The 19,212-nt window shown below is 41.3% G+C and overlaps 1 protein-coding gene across 2 annotated transcripts in view; it reads left to right on the top strand.

Moving 5' to 3' along the window:
* LOC106808953 (type-1 angiotensin II receptor-associated protein-like) overlaps nt 1-7,719 on the top strand; it is a 14,094-nt gene extending 6,375 nt beyond the window's left edge. For both annotated transcript variants that reach the window (XM_014811886.1, XM_014811885.1), the window contains exons 2-7: nt 1,760-1,794; nt 2,278-2,389; nt 3,772-3,859; nt 4,077-4,110; nt 4,652-4,767; nt 5,797-7,719. In XM_014811886.1, coding sequence (XP_014667372.1) covers nt 2,282-2,389; nt 3,772-3,859; nt 4,077-4,110; nt 4,652-4,767; nt 5,797-5,909 — 459 coding nt within the window. In that variant the 5' untranslated portion in view covers nt 1,760-1,794; nt 2,278-2,281 and the 3' untranslated portion in view covers nt 5,910-7,719. The remainder of the gene's footprint in view (nt 1-1,759; nt 1,795-2,277; nt 2,390-3,771; nt 3,860-4,076; nt 4,111-4,651; nt 4,768-5,796) is intronic.
* Nucleotides 7,720-19,212: the final 11,493 nt, after the last annotated feature.

The raw sequence follows: 19,212 nt of genomic DNA, 5'->3' as shown, positions 1-19,212 counted from the left end.
GCAATAATAGGTGAAAGAGAGTATAGAAACATTAAGACTTTGGTAGTAAATAGATTTCGTATTTATTTAGCATTATATTTTATTGAAATGCTTCAAGTGCCTGTGAGTGACAGTGTCTGTCTGGCTTTTACTATTGACAGTATAACTGTTATACCCCAGGCCATAGACGTGGATGGCATAACCATATCTATCACATGCATCGACCATAAGTATATTTCAGCCTGGGGTAGTGTATGGCAACCTGTGCACAGCCTACCTAAACTATGCCACATTGACGTTCCAGTGCTTCCACTGGTTCATGGATATAAGTGCTGATCACAATTCTTTTTCGCAATGTGTGACATGTGCAAATGTGGACAGCTCTTATATCCTTGGTCCTGTAGAGTAAACAGAGTTGAGTTATACGCTATTGGCCTCAAGAAACGATGGCTGATATCTCTCTTTACTTTGCGCATAGGTATAAAGTTATTGGCAATATTGCGCAAATATACCAAGTTTAGAACGTTTGTCCCCTCATGTTGTATAGTGCTGTTCTGTACTGTATCACTCAAAAATGTTATTATTTTAACTGCTCAACACGATTGCATTTATCAGATTTTTTCTTCATGAAACAGACTGTCTCCAGTACATGTATTTGTATTTGAATTACATGCAATAAAGATTTAATAATAATAATAATTGCCATTTTGGTTTTCAACTGCCGTTTTCAAATTGATTTAAATGCTTAAATCACAACAGGTTGTGATTGTATATGACGAATACACTATAGTGAATGAAGGGAACCTAGCAAGCTAGGTTTAGTGTTAGATCCTACACAACCTACCAAATAAATTATACCACTTGCGGACCTCCAACCTAGTTATTTTCTTGCAGAAGTGACAGGGCTTTAATATCAGAGTAAAATAGTTGGGTAAAATGGATTAACTTGGCATTTTACCCATTAGCTTTATACCCATGCACAAATTGAATAGGTTTCCCCCATCATGTCATCGGATGTGATTTTAGGGAATGTGCAAGATTATACAAAATATATACAAAAAACGTCAGTACATTCTGTACAAGGTCAGTGATTAAGGTACACTTTAACATCATTTCGACACGCATACGTACACTATTCATTATACACACATTAACACATACATACACACACATATATATTTAATGTGTGTGGCTTGTAACCTATGAACCTCTAACAGTAAGTCTTACAGCCATGTCAGGCTATACATGTATCACCTCAAAAGCAAATTATAGAAAAATGCAGCTCCCATAGAATGATTAGAGTTGAGAAAACGTTAGACAAAAAGGATTAACTCTAAATGTAATAAATTTGTCTGCATCAAACGGTCGCGTATACTTCCATTAGGCAGCAGCAGCTCACTTCACGTTACTTGGACAACAAAGGTCAATGAAATGCTAATCTAAAAGTACTATATAAGTAAATTGGATTGGAACTTCAGGCTTCTGCTATATATGTGACTAATGAATTGTTGAGGTGTGTTGGAGGATCGATGCACTCCTAAGAATATTGTAATAGTATGTCTTGTGTTGTTGTGCCAGTTTACAGTGATACTGGTATGTTATTGGGTAGATGAATGTAATGAATTAGTGTTTAATAATATAGTAATATTCTGTCCAGCCATGTGTTCAGTGACAGTCCAGTAAGCATCTCTATAGTTATATATATATATATATATATGCAGTAAGCTGTCAGTAATCTCTGCATGGCTCGTGTATATAATACCTTCAATCCTTTTTCCAGGTTGTATTTGTCACCCATTTTATACTGACAACATGGTGAGTACAGCAACAACAAATATATAATATATACAGTGTACGATATTAGCGCTATTTTGCCGGCGGCCGCCGGTTCAACCCCCCAATATAATCAGTCCACTTGGCCTATTCAAAATTTTGCCTATCTTGCTTTTATATCAACAAGATTTACACCACTGATAGCAGTGAAATACTGAAATACTACAAGTATGCCTAATAAACACAAGCTAATATTTTTATTAATAGAAAAATGGAATAAATTGAACAAAATGAAGGGGCCTGTTCAATATGTCTAAGGGCCTGTTTAAAATTTTGTGTGGGCCTGTTCAGATTTTGGCTTATTTCATGCCCTGTATAATATATATATATATATATTATATATATATTATATATATATATATTCTTATCCTATGATTTTTTAATTAAGAAAATGTTTAATTGTTTACTCTAAAGAATTGAAATTTTGATGATATTAACAAATTATTGTCAAATGTGTTGTTACAGGGCAATGCTCACATCGTGGGTTCCGATGGCATACATCTACTACAACGGGTTTCTACTTGCATGTATACTGTGGTCCTTGATAAACACGGAAGCATCTGATCCTGTTTTGCTGGTATGTTACTAATCACGTGTCTTCGCTCAGTCTCATCCACCTGACCTCATCACCTCATTGCCTCATCCATCTCATCACCTCATCTGCAGAACCATTTCTGGTGCTTGAGACCAACCAACGTAGATGACCTCTACCTGCTCTGTGGCATTGCTCCACTACACGTTAGACGAATGGCTTCATCTCAAGTAGAGAAACTTAACCAAGAAAATGACCCTCGCCACCCCCTCTTCCATCATGAAACAGTAAAGAAGAGATTAATTTAAAGTCCAGGTACAGTTTCATCCACGCGGTTCAACCCCTGGATGGCAACCTCCAAAACTACAGGATCGCCCAATGGTCAAAGCATCTTCAGGCAAGCCAACATAAACTTTCACTCAGACCCCAGGAATCCCTCCCACCCGGAGCCAACGAGGTATGGCTGACGTGGTTATGCCTAAATCGCCCCAGGACAGGGTTTGGTCATTGCAGGGCACTCATGCAGAAATGGGGATACACTGTAGATGGCCCAACCGAATGCGACTGCGGGGAGGACCAGACTAGGCCTAAGATAAAATATTGCTTGTTTCCCCTTTACCGACCGACTCGCCAAAACGCCGCTACTCGACACATCTTATTGGCCGATTAAAAAAAACAAAAGATTATTTCGTTTCGCAAAAAAAAAAAAATTGGTTCCGCAAAAACATATATATACACAAAACAGAATATACAATATACATACACACATCTTGTCAAAAAAAATAAAAAAGATTTTGCACCAACCTACCTACTCGGTACCCTGAAAGGCGAGTAGGTAAAGGGGAAACAAACAATTTTTTAAGGGTGGCCCTATGGGACATATCCTGAAATGCCTCCTATTACCAGAGCTCTGTAGCCCTGGAGAACTTGAGGCTTTCAACCACCATGCCAAGTCCTGTGTGCTGCAGTGGCTAGGCCGAGTGTAGTCTAGTGACCCGAGAAGAAGAAGATCACCTCATCTACTCCTTCCACCTCATCAGTTCACTTCCAGAGGATATGTGATACTAGTATGTCATGACAAGTTATATTAAAGTGTGCTGACATTGTTTTCCTCGAGAGTTTGCAGGGAGGTGGGAAGGGTAGGGAGAATTCTAAAGTTCAAGCCCCTTAACGATTTTTGTTTTACCACATTGGGTGCATGTATCCAGATAAACATTACGCAACTTACATTTAATAATGGAGAAGTATGGCAAAATTACCCTACAGTCTTGTCTGTCAAGGCTATAATTCCTATAAATATCGTTTGCCTTATTAAATTAATAAATTCTTTATGGATGAACCTCTACAATGAAACCACTTGCTTACTTACTGGCTAAGAATTTTGCATATACAGTAAATTAACTCCGATTATCGCACGGCTGTTTCAGTCACTTATGCTGAATGTAATCAGCATAGTTATGGACATTGTGGTGCTGGCTACTTCATATCCATACCAAAAAGTTGCTTTTCTACAGAGTAAGTTGTTAATTATTAGTCAACATATTATTAGGTGCTTCTGAAGTATCTTCTTGTTAGATGTTTTATCGTGTGCAATATTAACTTGTCAGCAATGTAAGTTTAATTATAATTGTGTATGCAGACATTCATTAATATTTATTTTATTTCTCCTACAGTCCTAAGTGTAGTGAAAATATGTTGTTAGAATTTACAGAAATAATCTTTTCTTTTTCAGGCAGTGTGGCTGGTCTGTTTAGGTTCAGTGCTGTGTATCCTTTGAAATCCAAGTTCTTGAAGTAATACTTGTATAATAATGTACATAATTATATTGATATTAAACTGCAATGGACTGGACGTACATCTATCAATAATTCACTCATTCATGGTCATATCCATATGATGTTATCAGGAGTGTATAATATAGATTATATTATATACATTGATTATAATCTATTATACAATCCTGATGTTATTAGGTGTGAGCAAAAACAAATACGTTTCATTCACTCTTGATTACTTGATTACATGTATGTGAGGCAGCGAGTCTATTGTAATGTATCCCTAATACGCTAAATCATTCGACATATACATGGTCGCGTGTGGCGTGTTTTATAATTTTGACTTAATTTTGTCTTGCAGACTACTAGAGGCTTTAATACTGTAGTAGGCTTACGACATTTATAACGTGTGTGTTTGTGCGTGTCCGTGTATGCTCGCCGTGTGTGCTTGCATCTGATTGTGCGTCTGTGTGGAGTGTGCGTGCTCGTTACGCATCCATGAGTGCTGTGCACACCTTGACTCGGCATTCAGAATGTGTTGCGTCAACCTGCTGCTGCGACCGGTAACGAGTATCGTCATGTACAGGGTCATGCAGGCTAGGTCAGCCGAGTACAGCAGTTTCACGCAGTATGGCGGAGGATTCAGTGGTGAGTTAGATCAGCGGTCACGGCGAAATTCCTCTCCAAAAACAAACGGGACAGACTTAAGCTGGGTTTACACTACCGACTTTATGTTGTCAAATTGGTGAATTGGACCAATTTTGCAATTATACAACCGGTAATCAGCAGTGTAAACGCAAAAGTCGCGCGAGCAACTGGTCAATAGCAACTAGTTTGGAGATTAGAACATGTTCTATTTTCGCCAACTCGGTGTTGCCGAAAATGGTCCAACTCGCCAATTTGACAACATAAAGTTGGTAGTGTAAACCTAGCTTTATGGTTGTATGTGCATAAATTTCCATACCAGGTCATCTTCACAGACTACAGCAAAGTAGTTTTCTGCCTCGCTACTGCGTTTTGATGACATTTGCTCTTCGTTTTGCTGACATTGTTTAAAATGGTGTTTGTTGGCCCTGGTGCAGTGTGCAGTGTATTGTCATGATTTCATATCATTATTGCAACCTTTTACTGAAAAATAACTCGCAAGCATCTAATACCAGCAAGGCCTGATAGTGATAGTGTTAATAAGAAGAAGCATGTTGTATTTAATTACCTATAGCTGATTGACCTAGTGAAAAAGTTGCCTGTTTGCATGTTTTGCAAGGATGCATTGTTATTATCACCAATAATTAACATTGTAAGCATTGGCCAATTTTTTTATCCAGCTGTTCACGAGGGTATTGCCTATGGGTGAGGTGGGCTTGTAGGTAGATTTACATGTAGTGAGTAGCAATTTCTGGGCTAACATGCCCCTTTCATTCCTGTGACGTGATTTAGCTTCCATAGGCTGGTCTACAGTGTATAACCCTTGACTGATGAAGATAATTGCCCTTGAGCTGGAGATGTCTGATTGAAAGACTTCTATCTCTGTAATGGTTATAATTGCCTCTAGTATCTTAGATATCAGACTGTAGGGGACTTTTGTCTTTGACCTAGAGATGTATGTCATATACAACTATATCCAGGCGCAGACATACTTGTCACACTTAGAGATTCTTATCGAAGTGCAACTTTCAGGTCACGGGGAAACCTACGAGAATATTGACCAGCCCGTTCCGACCGCTCCAGCCGTCGCAAACTCCGACTTTGTCGACGCGAGTCCATCTAAGGCTGCATATCAGTCGCCGTGAGGAGTCGTGACGAGGGTACATGAAGTCACTGATCACCTGACAGGCTGGGAGAAGTTGATCGTCTGACTGGCCTAGATGACTGATCGAGCAAATATAAATAGTGCAATTCAGTATGAAGTTTATATGTACATGTTGGTGATTATCGACAGTGGTTCTGCATATTTGTAAATGTAACATCTTGAGTGAATACTGGGGTAAGAATTACGTTCTGTGACAATTGAGGTTGGCTAAACATGAGCTGTAGTGTTAGTAAAATGCGTAGCGGTATCAGACGAACAAAGTTTTGTTCTCAGGCTCTGTTGTTGTGTGCCGATATTCATTGCAGTATTTCGTGTTATCGTTTTAAACAGGGGAACTAAAGTCATTGGCTCAAATCTGTCTAAACTATGGAGTAGCCTAATAGCCAAGTTTGATTTTTTTAAGAAAAAATGGGCAATTTTGTCTCACGTTTGATAGTTTAGGTGCCTAGGTATGCAGTCGAAATGTAAAATTTAGTCGGCCAAACGTATTGAACAGGGTGTGTTCAGTTGTTCATGCTTTCAGTTGATCTCAACCAAGTGTAGTTCTTGTCACTTCTTTTATTGTTTTTGTAGTAATTTATAAGCTGCCTTGGTGCATGGCCCTTTCGTATAGATATACTTGGCCAAGTTTCGATATTTACCGTGGCTAAAATTTAATATTTATTCTATGCTTTCTTAACTGGTATTTACAGGTGTTTTTAACAGAATGCTTTAAATATCGGTTTTCTCTGGTCTGGAACAGTTACGGTAAATTGCTACCGTGCCTTGCACAGTTGGAACAAGCTTTTATGTAAATTGGTTTGGTAGTATAATGTGATCTCGTGGAGAGTAGTGTCGTCGCAGTGCCATTGCTTAAACATACAAGAAATCGTTAGTAGTTTGATAATAATACTTTATAATGAATACTTTACTATCAGGGGTGGGAGGTGAATCTGTTGGTAGTTCATACAAACATTTTATAGGCCACTGTTTTGTATGTATCTCGTTTGACATTGTCTTTATTGGATCTACCATTATTACGCCACATGGGTTAATGACATTGTATGTAAAGTACTTATTCATTCGTTATGGCAAGGTATATGTAGGGCTCTGTAGGAGCACCTGGTTTCACGGAATACATGATGATGTTGATTGTTGTATATTCAATGTCCAACTGCTGATTTCTCGTGCCCTAGTCATGTTCTCAGTCTGAACAGCAAATACGGTATCCACTTATACTCACTCATCTATTGTGTGAGGTTTTCTGTTATTTTTGTACATCTTCTTTGCTTGACAGATTTTCCTGCGGAAGTGCGGAAGTGTATGTGTGTATGTTTTGTTAGGATTTTAGTTGTTATGCGGTACTTGACTGTATCGTGTATGGCCCCCTGATGTCTGTGATGCTGGGTAAACATTCCACATGAAAGAGAAGTGCACTATAGTATCAGTGAACTCTTTAGACATTCTCTAATACGTTGTTGTAGTCGTTGTTATAGTTTTTTCTGTATCAGGAGCACTTAGCCGACCCGAGGCTGTTGGTTTTACTCCTGCAGCTTTATTGATAGTTAAGGTACAATACTTTTCAATGAGAATGGATAAATATTCTTTAGAATTGTGCGAATAGTCTCCTTCAAGTAAAGATTCTCGTATTTGTAGTACGTGGGTTTCGATCGGTTTTTGCTAGCCAAATATATTTCTCATTCAACATTTCGCTTACTGATTATTTATTTATTTATTTATTTACCAATATTATAAACTGATGATTGTATATTCAGTATTAAATGAAAATTGTTCAGGCAGATTTATAAGGATTTTGCACGTTTTACTCTCAACGATGTTTAATTGTGTGACGCTTTACTCTTTATTAAATCTTTCACTCCTCTCCTTCTCCATCCACCATCATAATCCATTTCACTTCATGTACACGCTCCTCCTGTACTTTCTGTACTCTCTGTTTGTTCCTCCGCGGTCCCCTGCGTACATTTTCTTCTGCAACTTCTATAAAATGTCTCTTTCGATGCTGGGCGGTCCACGTAATCAACTGTTTGCCGCCATATTCTGCCATAGACGACTTATGGCGTCTTATATGAATGACCGCGTGAAATTGGGTACTGCCTTTTTGTCATGCCACTATGAGTTTTGGTATGCTATAGTATTGCTAAAGTGTTAGCATTAAGTAGTAAGAGTTAATAGTGTGGAAGTAATACAGCAGTCCATGTATGATTGTAATGCAGGCAAGACGGCTAAAAACGCCAGATGAATCGTACACACACACACACACACACACACACACACACACACACACACACACACACACACACACACAAACAACAAATACTACTACTACTACTAATAATAACAATAATAATAATAATGTTTACTTGTTTCTATGAGATAGTCCCCATACGTTTGTTATGGTATAAATATATTTTTTATTGGTTTATTTTGTGTTATTATAGAAATTCATGCGTAGTAAAGATACACGACTGTAACTCATTATGTCGGTAGTATAGAATAACATTAACACAACAACAATAAAAATCACAACAACAACAGCAACGGCAACAACAACAACAATACATATACGATTGCAGCTATTTGTAAACAAAGTGAATGTGATATTTTCAACTTCAATAAATGCAAGTAATATAGTAATATAGTAAAGGACGCTCGCGTGCGTGTGAGTGGTTGGCACTGCTATGCCAAAACATGGACGAGCGAGACTTACCTCATCTTGCAGAGCCCGTAGCAAGCATATGATAGCTAGTCAGAGGCGAGCGAACTCGCGTCCGGTGGCTTGACATTGCGTTATAAATAGGCGGACTCGATATGACACCGATATTTCGTCCACATCCGGCGGTAAAATGCGAGACGATAGCGCGTACATAGGCCCATTTTGAACCTGAATACTTTGATACCTGTTTGCTCGCTTTCTGGCACGTGAACCATATATTTCCATGTATAGGCCTATCGTATATCCACATATATGTGTTGTGCGTATTATAAGATATATCGTAGCGTGAACTATGTTAATTATACTAATTATATATTTTTGTTTATATATTTTTTGTATAAGTAGATATTTCAAAACTGATTAGGAATGTTTTTTATGTTAGAAATTCCGCGTACAATATATATATGCGGTAGTGAGTGATCTTCTGGTTGGTTTGTGCCATCGTGGTAGGGTTTCACATGTAAAACACTTCATTTCAGATCTACGTCTATACTGGGCTAAGAATTCGCATTAACCAGCAAATTTATTTTGAAAGATTACAATGCCACCTTCTGATCTGATAGAGAAGAAGAAGAAGAAGAAGAAGATGATGATGATGATGATGATGAAGAAGAAGAAGGAGGAGAAGAAGAAGAAGAAGAAGAAGAGGAGGAGAAGGAGGAGGAGGAGGAGGAGGAGGAGGAGTAGGAGGAGGAGGAAATGAAGATGAGGAGGAGGGGAAGGAAGAGGAGGAGGCGGAGATAGAGAAATTAGAAGAGGAGGCAAAAAGGAATATGTGAACGTGGTTACTGATTACTTCATTATACCTGGTCTCATTTATACAATTACTTCCTGGTAGAATATCTGCATATCAGTTAACGTGTTCTTCTAATATAAAATTTTCTCATTATAATCATAAACATCTTTATATGAGAACATGTATCCAGGACCGGAATTATCTTTAAATAAGATAATTAAATACTTTAAACATGATAATTATATATATACGTATATACTAAATATTTTACATAATCTTCATGTGTGATAACTGAATAATCGATTGATATGCTATGCAGCCGATATTTGCTAAATCACTTTATTACAATGTAACTAGCCTGATTAAATTAAAAGACAGTGGTCAAAAAGGAAAGGGAAAAGCTCAAGGCTAACGTGAAGGTCAATGTCAAATGCCAAAGGGGCGAAGTCAAAAAAAGCGTCACCGGGTGGCACCACTAAAGGATATTGAGATATTGAACGTAAAGGGGGGTTACTCCCTTTTTTTTTCTCTTCCCATCTTTCTCTCCCCATTTCTCTTCTCTCGATATTTGCACTCGTTGTTTTCTCGCATCTCCTACACCATCCGCTCGCTCCCGCACTGCGCGCCTCTTGGACCGCGCACTCGCTCAACGGAGAGCGTGCGATAGCGTAACAGGCCGCGCTTCGCCCTGCGTGCGCATTCCTCAGAACTCGTTCTACGGGTTTGTGGGAGTGGATGAATTGAAATCAACTTCGCTCGCTAATCCAGATGAAATTCCGCCGCACAAGCGCTCGCCGACGCGCACGCACGCGCGCGCACGCACCAAGTTGTTTGTATACGATATATCTTAATGCATATTTAATATAGATGGGGTGAGTTAGAGTGGTTTGAGAGACAGAAATAAAAAGAGGGGGAGCGTGACAGACAGAAGGAGAGAGTGCGTGGCAGATAGAGAGAGAGAGAGAGAGAGAGAGAGAGAGAGAGAGAGAGAGAGAGAGAGAGAGAGAGAGAGAGAGAGAGAGAGAAAGCGAGAGAGAGAGAGGTGATATATAAGAGGATGGACAACACAGCAGGACGAGCAATACATGGGTTGTACAGGAGCACAGGGACTGGTCTAATCAGGAGGTCGACTTATGGCGTCTTATATGAATAACCGCATGAAATTGGGTACTGCCTTCTTGTCATGCCACTGTGAGTTTTGGTATGCTATTGCTAAAGTGTTAGCATAAAGTAGTAAGAGTTAATAGTGTGGAAGTAATACAGCAGTCCATGTATGATTGTAATGCAGGCAAGACGGCTAAAAACGCCAGATGAATCGTTGACCAGTATGAAAGTAGCAGCTAAGGGTGAAGCGTTATGCTCTCACCTGCTCTCAGCCGCTTCGTTTCATCCTACACCAATGGCCTATTTTCTCGACTTTCCCTCTTATTACATTCTTACTCTCCTATTACACTCATCGCTACATTTCTTCCTTTACCACACACTTATTTATTATTCTTTTATTATTTCTCTTCCATCTTCTTTTCATCCGTGAGCTCTCTAGCTACTCGCCTGCTTGCCGTCTCGTCTCCGTGTAGCTCTGCGATCCATTCTCCTCCTGCCTCTTCTCTTTGCTAACTTCGTCTTTCTCCTCCTCCATTGACCCATTCTATCCCTCCACCCGCTCCTTACAGTTCTTCACTTGTCGTCGTCCCCTTCCTCCTTCTCACTACTCCTCCGCCTTCTCCTCCTCGTCCAACCTCCTTCACCTCTTGGTTCCAGGTATTTTACCCGCCTCACTTTCCATCTCCTCCACTGATTGCTTCTAGCCCCCCACCCACTCCTCATATTCCTAATACTACTACCACTACCACTACCAGCTACTACTGGTCGTGTTGCTGCTATTGCTGCTGCTGCTGCTGCTGCTGCTGCTGCTGCTGCTGCTGGAATAGGTAAATCACAGTTGGCTTGTCGCCCACGCGCTACGCTGTTGCTGCTAGGGCTGCGGCTAGGGATACTGCTACTGCTATTGTTACTGCTACTGCTGATACTACTACACCCCTCCTCCATCTCCTCCCCCTCTACCTCTCCTCCTCCCACTCCTCCTCCCCTTCCTCCTCATTCTCCCGCTCGTCGTCGTCTTCTTCATCTTTTCTTTTCTTTTCCTCTTCCTCTTTTTCACCCCTTTCTTTTTTTCTTCGAGTTCTTCTTGCCCCTTAGAGAGAAAGATTGAGGGAGAGAAAGAGTGGGAAAGTACAGAGAAGGGATGACAGAGAAAGCCTGATACACGTCTGTATATCATCTTAAAGAGATATTATGTACTTGAAAGGGGAAAAACAGAGATCGTGTTGGTTATTTCTTTGAATCATGCACGTCATTTAAATAACATGAATATATAATTCACCGAGCCGCCTCGATCCATACGACCTGTCTCGTACCACGCACCGCAAGGCCATTGTCTACATGTGCGAGCACTCTGTTTAGCAAGTCTCTATATAGTATCAGGAGTCTATCGGAAGCTTAAACATGAAACACTTACGGCGTTCAGATTTTCGATCGCCCGCTCCCCCAAACTTCCACCCGCCCCGCGGCCGTGGTCTGGAGCACGCAAACGTGATGTTGCATAAAAGAAGCCGAATTGTTTCATTATTTATATATTAATGCTCTCATAGTGCCCCTAACAACAGGCATTAACGTTTTTAGCGCATCACATGACTTTGCAATCTACTCGGCAAATATGAAGTGAATAACTCAATAAGACAAAGTTTCTTAATAGTCCAAGCAATCTAGGTCATTTTTGCAGCCAACCTTAAAAAAAAGCAACAGAATTTTTTTTTACAGGGCATTTCTGTGATGACCCCAGAACACCATCCTAAAAGTCCTAAGAAATCCTCCCACGCAAATTTGCATAATTTGCATAAATCCAAAATGGCCGCCAATTTCCATCATTTTGCTATATCTCTGCTATCCAAAGACAAATTTCAGTAATTTAAAGGTATATTTTAATCATTATTGGCATGGGCAATGCATTTAGCTATATTAGAATGCGAATGGGTCACTCCCTGACATGCAAAAATGCAATATGGCCGCCATAATTAGCATAAATCCAAAATGGCCGCCAATTTCCATTATTTTGCAATATTTCTGCTATCCAAGAATATATTTGAGTAAATGGAAGTACTATTATGATGATTGTTGGCATGGAGAATGCATTTACCTATATTAGAATAAAAATGGATCACTCCTTATCATGCGAAAATGCAATATGGCTGCCCTAATTTGCATAAATCCAATATGGCTGCTATAATTATATGTATAAATGTTCATCTTGCATGAGAATTTCTTATTCGGATTGCCAAATGGTTCATTTGTTAATCTACAATAACAAATACTATGTACATCTTTATCTCATTATTATCAATTGTCATATATTACGAAATTAGAATTAGAATTGTACATTGGCATCTTTGTATCAGGAAACTTTAAACTGCAAATTTCTTCAAACATACTCGGCATGGCAAGGACATTATATAACAGTACGTTGTTTAGTCTTCAATAGTGGTGTCAGGTAATAGCGCATTAGAGCAGCTTGTGCCACGACACTCCGTACAGGCTGCAGTACGAGGCATGCCATATTTCTTGCAGCTGCATCTTCTTGAAGAGCAGTCCTTCTTACAACCACAATACACAATATCTAGAAGCTCTGATAGTGCTGCAGGTAGATCAGTCAGTATTGGCAGGTAATTATTGTCCACAACTCGCCATCCCCATTCGTCAGGTTTCATTTAAACTTCTCCTTTCTATTCCATTACCTGATAATACACACGACAGCTGTGATACCTTGCCGCTGCTGATGATGGATGTAACGTCTGTGGCTCTACATGGACATTGCGCTTCACGACCTTGTCACAGAAACGCTTGTATCTCAGGTCATCTCATTTTTCATGTCTGTCACCACCATAGAGTGCAACTAGGGCCTTCTCTCCGGACTTGCTGATTTTGGTAATCGCCTGTCCAGATTTCATAAATACCTCGGCCTGCTGCCGAAACGTTGCATCATTCGTAAGTTTACTTATAGCTAGTCCTTTCCCTAAGCCGAATGACCGAGATGTGGTAGCACAGCCGACTATGGCATGGGCGAACAGGATATTGTCAATCACTGATGGGCCAAGTACCTCCTTTGCTTTTTTGATGCACCATATCTTGTTCTTTTGTGAGGACTGTTTGGATTCAGGTGCAAAGAACAGCTCATGGGAATCCATTTCAATATGATGGAGTAGTAGTACCAGCAAATCTGTGTCATCTCCAACCAGAACAGTGTCACGAGATCTTGCGGATGCTATGGGAGTCTTCACTATGAGGACGTCAGCATCGTCATTCGCATGATGTGTGGTACAACCAGACTTCTGAAGTTAAGAACTGAGATGGTTCAGGAAGCGTTGCTTAGGAATTCCTCCTTCTTCGTCTGGATGACCATACTACCCGTAAAATTGACTGTAACACTTGCGACGCCACCTGTTTTTCTGATGTGTGTTCCATCTTTTGTTGTTGGCCCGTCACTATAGCCGTCAAATACAACATCAGCAAGTCCATACGTATGCACAACATATGTAACATACATTTTACCCACGTCATCATATGTGGACTCTCTTGGCCATGGAAGTCGATGGAGGAGAGCACCACCATCTAGGGCGTAGTGCATAGCTCCACTGGGCTCTTGTTGCACTTCTTCTACGATCTTCCACAGAGCATCGGCGAGGGCTGGCTTTCTGGCCGTCAATGGAAGACCGTACAAATCAAACAAGGCAGGAGGGTGACCGCACAGCTTATATTTGAATAGTGATGGCAAATTTCCAGAGCGCTCGCCAATAAAGAACAGTCTCTGGAATATCAGCTAAGGGTCTACTTTCACAGCTTGTTCTCTGATCTTCATTGTGGATTTGGAAGTGATGGTAACTGCGTGGTCAGCTTTCCGGAACGTGAACTCTTCCACTTATTTGTCGACCATAGAGGCAAGAATATTCTCACCAATCCGTCTAGATTTCTCAACATTGACGCCATCTTGTGCTGTTATGCTATTGGCAATGTTAAAAAGTGACATAGTGTCAACAAATGGGTCTCTCTCTCAAAGAAAGCTGGTTATATCGAGAGTGTCATTAACATCTCTGATTTGACGAGCCTTTGAACAGTCCTTGTGCTGCTCGTTTGTTTCATAGGAAACCCCACTCAGCTGCTGCATGGCCTCATTGATGTTCGCACATGCTGGCATTGAGAGAACCCATAGCAAGCGTTGTGTTTCCGTCATCCCCTTTCCTCTCGTCAGTCCCCCATTTGTCTTCAAACTTCTTATTAGAACCTGCTCGATGATGAGATCTGTTGATAATCCTGCCCAATACCTCCCACTTCGCCTCACTACGTGGTACTCCTCCTCAAACTTCTTGTAGACGTCTGGATGTGTTTGTGGCAAGTCACGCATCATTTGCAAGTATATGTATGCAGATTTTGCATACATATTGTGGCCCGCTGCGAAAAATTGTAACATTTCTCGTATGGACTGGAGATGCAATTTCCAGTTGCCATTCCGCTCAGCTTTAAGGAATCTACGCAGTATGTCTATCATCTCCATATATTGTAGCCCCAGCAGTGATGTTCTCATGGTCCTCTTCTGGTTCATCTCACTCATTTTTCTCTGGATTCTCCTTAAAACATCAGCAGAACACACTTCTTCCATTGACATCGTGGCAGACATTGCCCTGTCATACAATGTTCTTGCCTCTGTCAAATCTGTCTCTTCAGTATCTTTTTGTATAGCGTTGGTGGGATCATCAAAACCCTCTGTCTCTCCTTCGGGGGTCTGTGCTGCCACTGTCTCCTTGGTCGGTAGGGGCACATTTTAAGCATCAGCAATAAGAATGGTGTTCAGTGCAGCGTCTACCAGCATATGTTTACGCACTGCTCGAGACACGGCCTTACCAGTGAGCATGTGGCTTACGGAGTTACTAGCGTACGTAAACTCAAGTACTTCTTGCAGTCCCGACCCTGCCATCAGATGACCAATGCTACCAAGGTAGCTCATCTCGGTGTGGAACCCCCCCAGCCGCAGGACTATGTGCTGTAGGAAATAGTCACCTGGCCGTGACCGTATTATTGTCAGTGCTTTCCAGAACAGAGGCTGGTCAAATGTGATAACCGGCGTAACGTTATTCTGCATTGCCTGAGATGAAACGAATTTCAGCGTAGAGTAGATGCAAGAGTGGTCTGTAGGATCAAAATCAATCATGGGCAGAAACATCACAGATGAGTGTCCTAGATATGGACCGTGCTGTAACATCTGCATCATCCCAGACCACGATGGCCTATGAGAGCGTAACAGAGGAATGACGTCTTCCACAGTATATCGAGATGAGACGTTGCATCCTCCCTTGAAATATCCCCAAGTGGCCGATACATTAAAGGTAGAATTTTAGGTTGCATCTTGATGTACTCAATGTTTATGCGTCCAACTTCAGCAATGTCTGCAGTCGTCACTCATACTTTAGGAATCGGCGTACTGGGTGATTTTCTATGTGGCGTAGTGGTAGCTATTATGCCCATCCCGTGGAATGTTTTTTCTAATTCAATACTGGCAATTTTGTGCATTTTAAAGTCTCCTAATACAAAGATCCTAATAATAACTCTAATTCTAATTTCTTAATATATGACAATTAATAATAATGAGATAAATATGAACGTAGTATTTGTTATTGTAGTCTAACAAATTAACCATTTGGCAATCCGAATACGAAATCCTCATGCAAGATGAACATTTATACATCTAATTAAATAGCGGCCATATTGGATTTATGCAAATTAGGGTGGCCATAGTGTATTTTTGCATGTTAGGGAGTGATCCATTTTTATTATAATATAGGTAATTGCATTCTCCATGCCAACAATCATCATAATAGTACTTTGATTTACTCAAATATACCCATGAATACCAGAAATATTGCAAAATAATGGAAATTGGCGGCCATTTTGGATTTATGCAAATTAGGGCAGCCATATTGCATTTTCGCATGATATAGGGAGTGATCCATTTTTATTCTAATATAGGTAAATGCATTCTCTATGCCAATAATAATTAAAATATAACTTTAAATTACTGAAATATGTCCTTGGATATAGCAGAGATATTACAAAATCATGGAAATTGGCGGCCATTTTGGATTTATGCAAATTGTTTCATAGTACCTGCGACGTTATCCAATAGAATTTCAACGATTTATCATGTGATGCACTAATAGTAGACAATGCGAATTACTACGATGATATGCAGATTATCCGATGTTTCATTATCAGATGTCATATTTATAGGGAATAAATAAATATATATATATATATATATATATATAGAGGATAAATAAATAAATAAATAAGTATATATATATATATAACGCCATGCGTTAATGAAAAAGAGATAATGCTAAATGGTTACTGTTAATGCCACTAACAATTACCGCTGAAAATTTATTACTAACATGGTAAAAACTACAACTGACGATTGTTACTAACGAATTTATTCCCACGTCGTACGATTTACGGCGCGGACCAATGAGACAACCTGCTGCGTCTCTCGTGACAGACGCAGACGTTAATGGCGGCACCGTCGTCGCTATATCGGATGCGATGACTACGAATACATCCACGTTCACAGCTCGTCCTCGGCGGAAATATTCGGGAATGTCGCGAAAACTCGGGTTCGTCTGCGCGAAGGCGCGGACATCGGAGCGCCCACCATATTGCTCATCGTCAACGCCTGGGGCGATGCAGGTTCTATATCTCTCCCCCCCTCCCTCTCTCCTTCTTACCCTCTTCCACACCTTCCCCTTCTCCCTTGCTCTCCTTCTCCTTTTTATCAATCTCGCTCTATTTCCCCCTCCCTCTCCCCCTTTCGCTCTAACGCGTGCCTTCTTTCTTTCTCTCCCTCTCTCTGTCTATCGCTCCCTATCTATATCTCTCTCCGGCACGCGTTCTTTACCCCTTATACATGCGCGCTCGCACGCATGCACGCACGCCCAGGTATACATACTCACACTCGTATGTACACGCACGCACACACGCACGCACGTATGCATTCACTTACGCACGCGCGCACACACACGCGCACACGCGTGCACGCACGCAGACACGCACGCACAACACACACACGCGCACACATACTTTCTCTCTGTGTCTTTCTCGCTCGACGCGGTGACAAGATACATCACCGCCGCGAGAGATTCCGTCACATTCGCTCGGCTATAACAGAAGAGGCCCGGTTTTCCTCCCCCACAGAGACGTACGTGTCGCCGCCCACCAGCTTTTACATGTGCGCATAGCACTGACCCACTGGCCACGTAATTGTCGCACCGCTAACCGGTTGTGTTAGTGAGTTTCTATTCTCGGTAGTGCCGCACGGAGGCAATATAACTGTGGTTTTCACGCACACACTCACACACACGCGCACGCTCGCGCGCACACTCACGCACACGCGCACGCACACACACACACACACACACACACACACACACACACACACACACACACCGTGACAGCGCGGCAATGCCACACATGTAGACATATTGATGCGTATCGCACGGTGACTTTCTCTTTCGAAATTTCTCGCGAAACATCTCTTAATGAATGTGGTGTGTGTGTTGGGCGTGCGGGTTAGACAGGGGAGATGGCCGTACAGGTGTGTGTGTGTGTGTGTGTGTGTGTGTGTGTGTGTGTGTGTGTGTGTGTGTGTGTCGTGTCGTCGTGTCGTGTCGTGTCGTGTCGTGTAGTGTGTGTGTGTGTGTGTGTGTGTGTGTGTGTGTGTGTGTGTGTGTGTGTGTGTGTGTGTGTGTGTGTGTGTGTCTAATGCTATATGTACATGTAGAGTATTATATGAAATCAGGAATGAATATAAAAAAGTTTCTTTTGTGCAGATGTTGTACATCTGTACATATGTCATTGTAACATAATGTAAGTCACATTATGCGCACTCGGTGAAGTGAGTAGGGGGCGCACGGGTATGTGTGTGTGTGCGTGCGTGGGTGCGTGTGTGGGTGTGTGTCTATGTGCCTGCGTACCTGCATGCTTGTCTGCCCGCCTGCTTGTACGTGCGTATGCATGCACTCGAGTGTATGTTCGTGTTCATATGTGTGTACGTGCGTGCGTGTGTGCAGGTACGTACGTACGGGGGCGGGGTGTCGCCCGTTCGTGTAGGTGTCCGTGGCATAGAGAGTGGCTGGGTTCAAGGACCTGCTGGAAGCAGGCATGCGTGTAGCTCGACTTCTCCCGTGCAGGGCCGCGATGTAGCCGTCTACCCTGCTCGTCCTAACCTTGCACGTCGGTACAGCGCGATGTAAAAAACGCCCCGGCGCCCCCCTGTACACGCGCGAGCAATGAGCAGTGCAAGCTAGCAACAAATATACAAATGGAGAAAAAAAATGAATTGCTCTACTCTACCGTCAAAGTTAAATCAGTGGTCCATCATGACGGCATAGAAGTGCTTTTGGTACTGAATGGTAAAATGAAATTTATTTGGCAGAGATGTAAAATGTGGAATTTATTTTTACAGTGATGTAAAATGGGATTCATTTGCGATAGATGTAAATTTAATGGAATCGCTGCGCCAGTAGATGTACACAGGTAAATGCTTGCGCGCGCTTTCATATTTTTATTAACATTTGCACTAGAATTGAAAGCCGACATTTTATCGGAATCGGACAAGGATGGATGGATGAATGAATGAATGGATGGATGGATGGATGGATGGATGGATGGATGGATGGATGGATGGATGGATGGATGGATGGATGGATGGATGGATGTATGGATGTATGGATG

This window comes from Priapulus caudatus, unplaced genomic scaffold (genome assembly GCF_000485595.1).
Source record: "Priapulus caudatus unplaced genomic scaffold, Priapulus_caudatus-5.0.1 Scaffold317, whole genome shotgun sequence".
Classification (NCBI taxonomy): Eukaryota; Metazoa; Priapulida; class Priapulimorpha; order Priapulimorphida; family Priapulidae; genus Priapulus; species Priapulus caudatus.
This window is presented reverse-complemented; position numbering and strand designations above follow the sequence as displayed.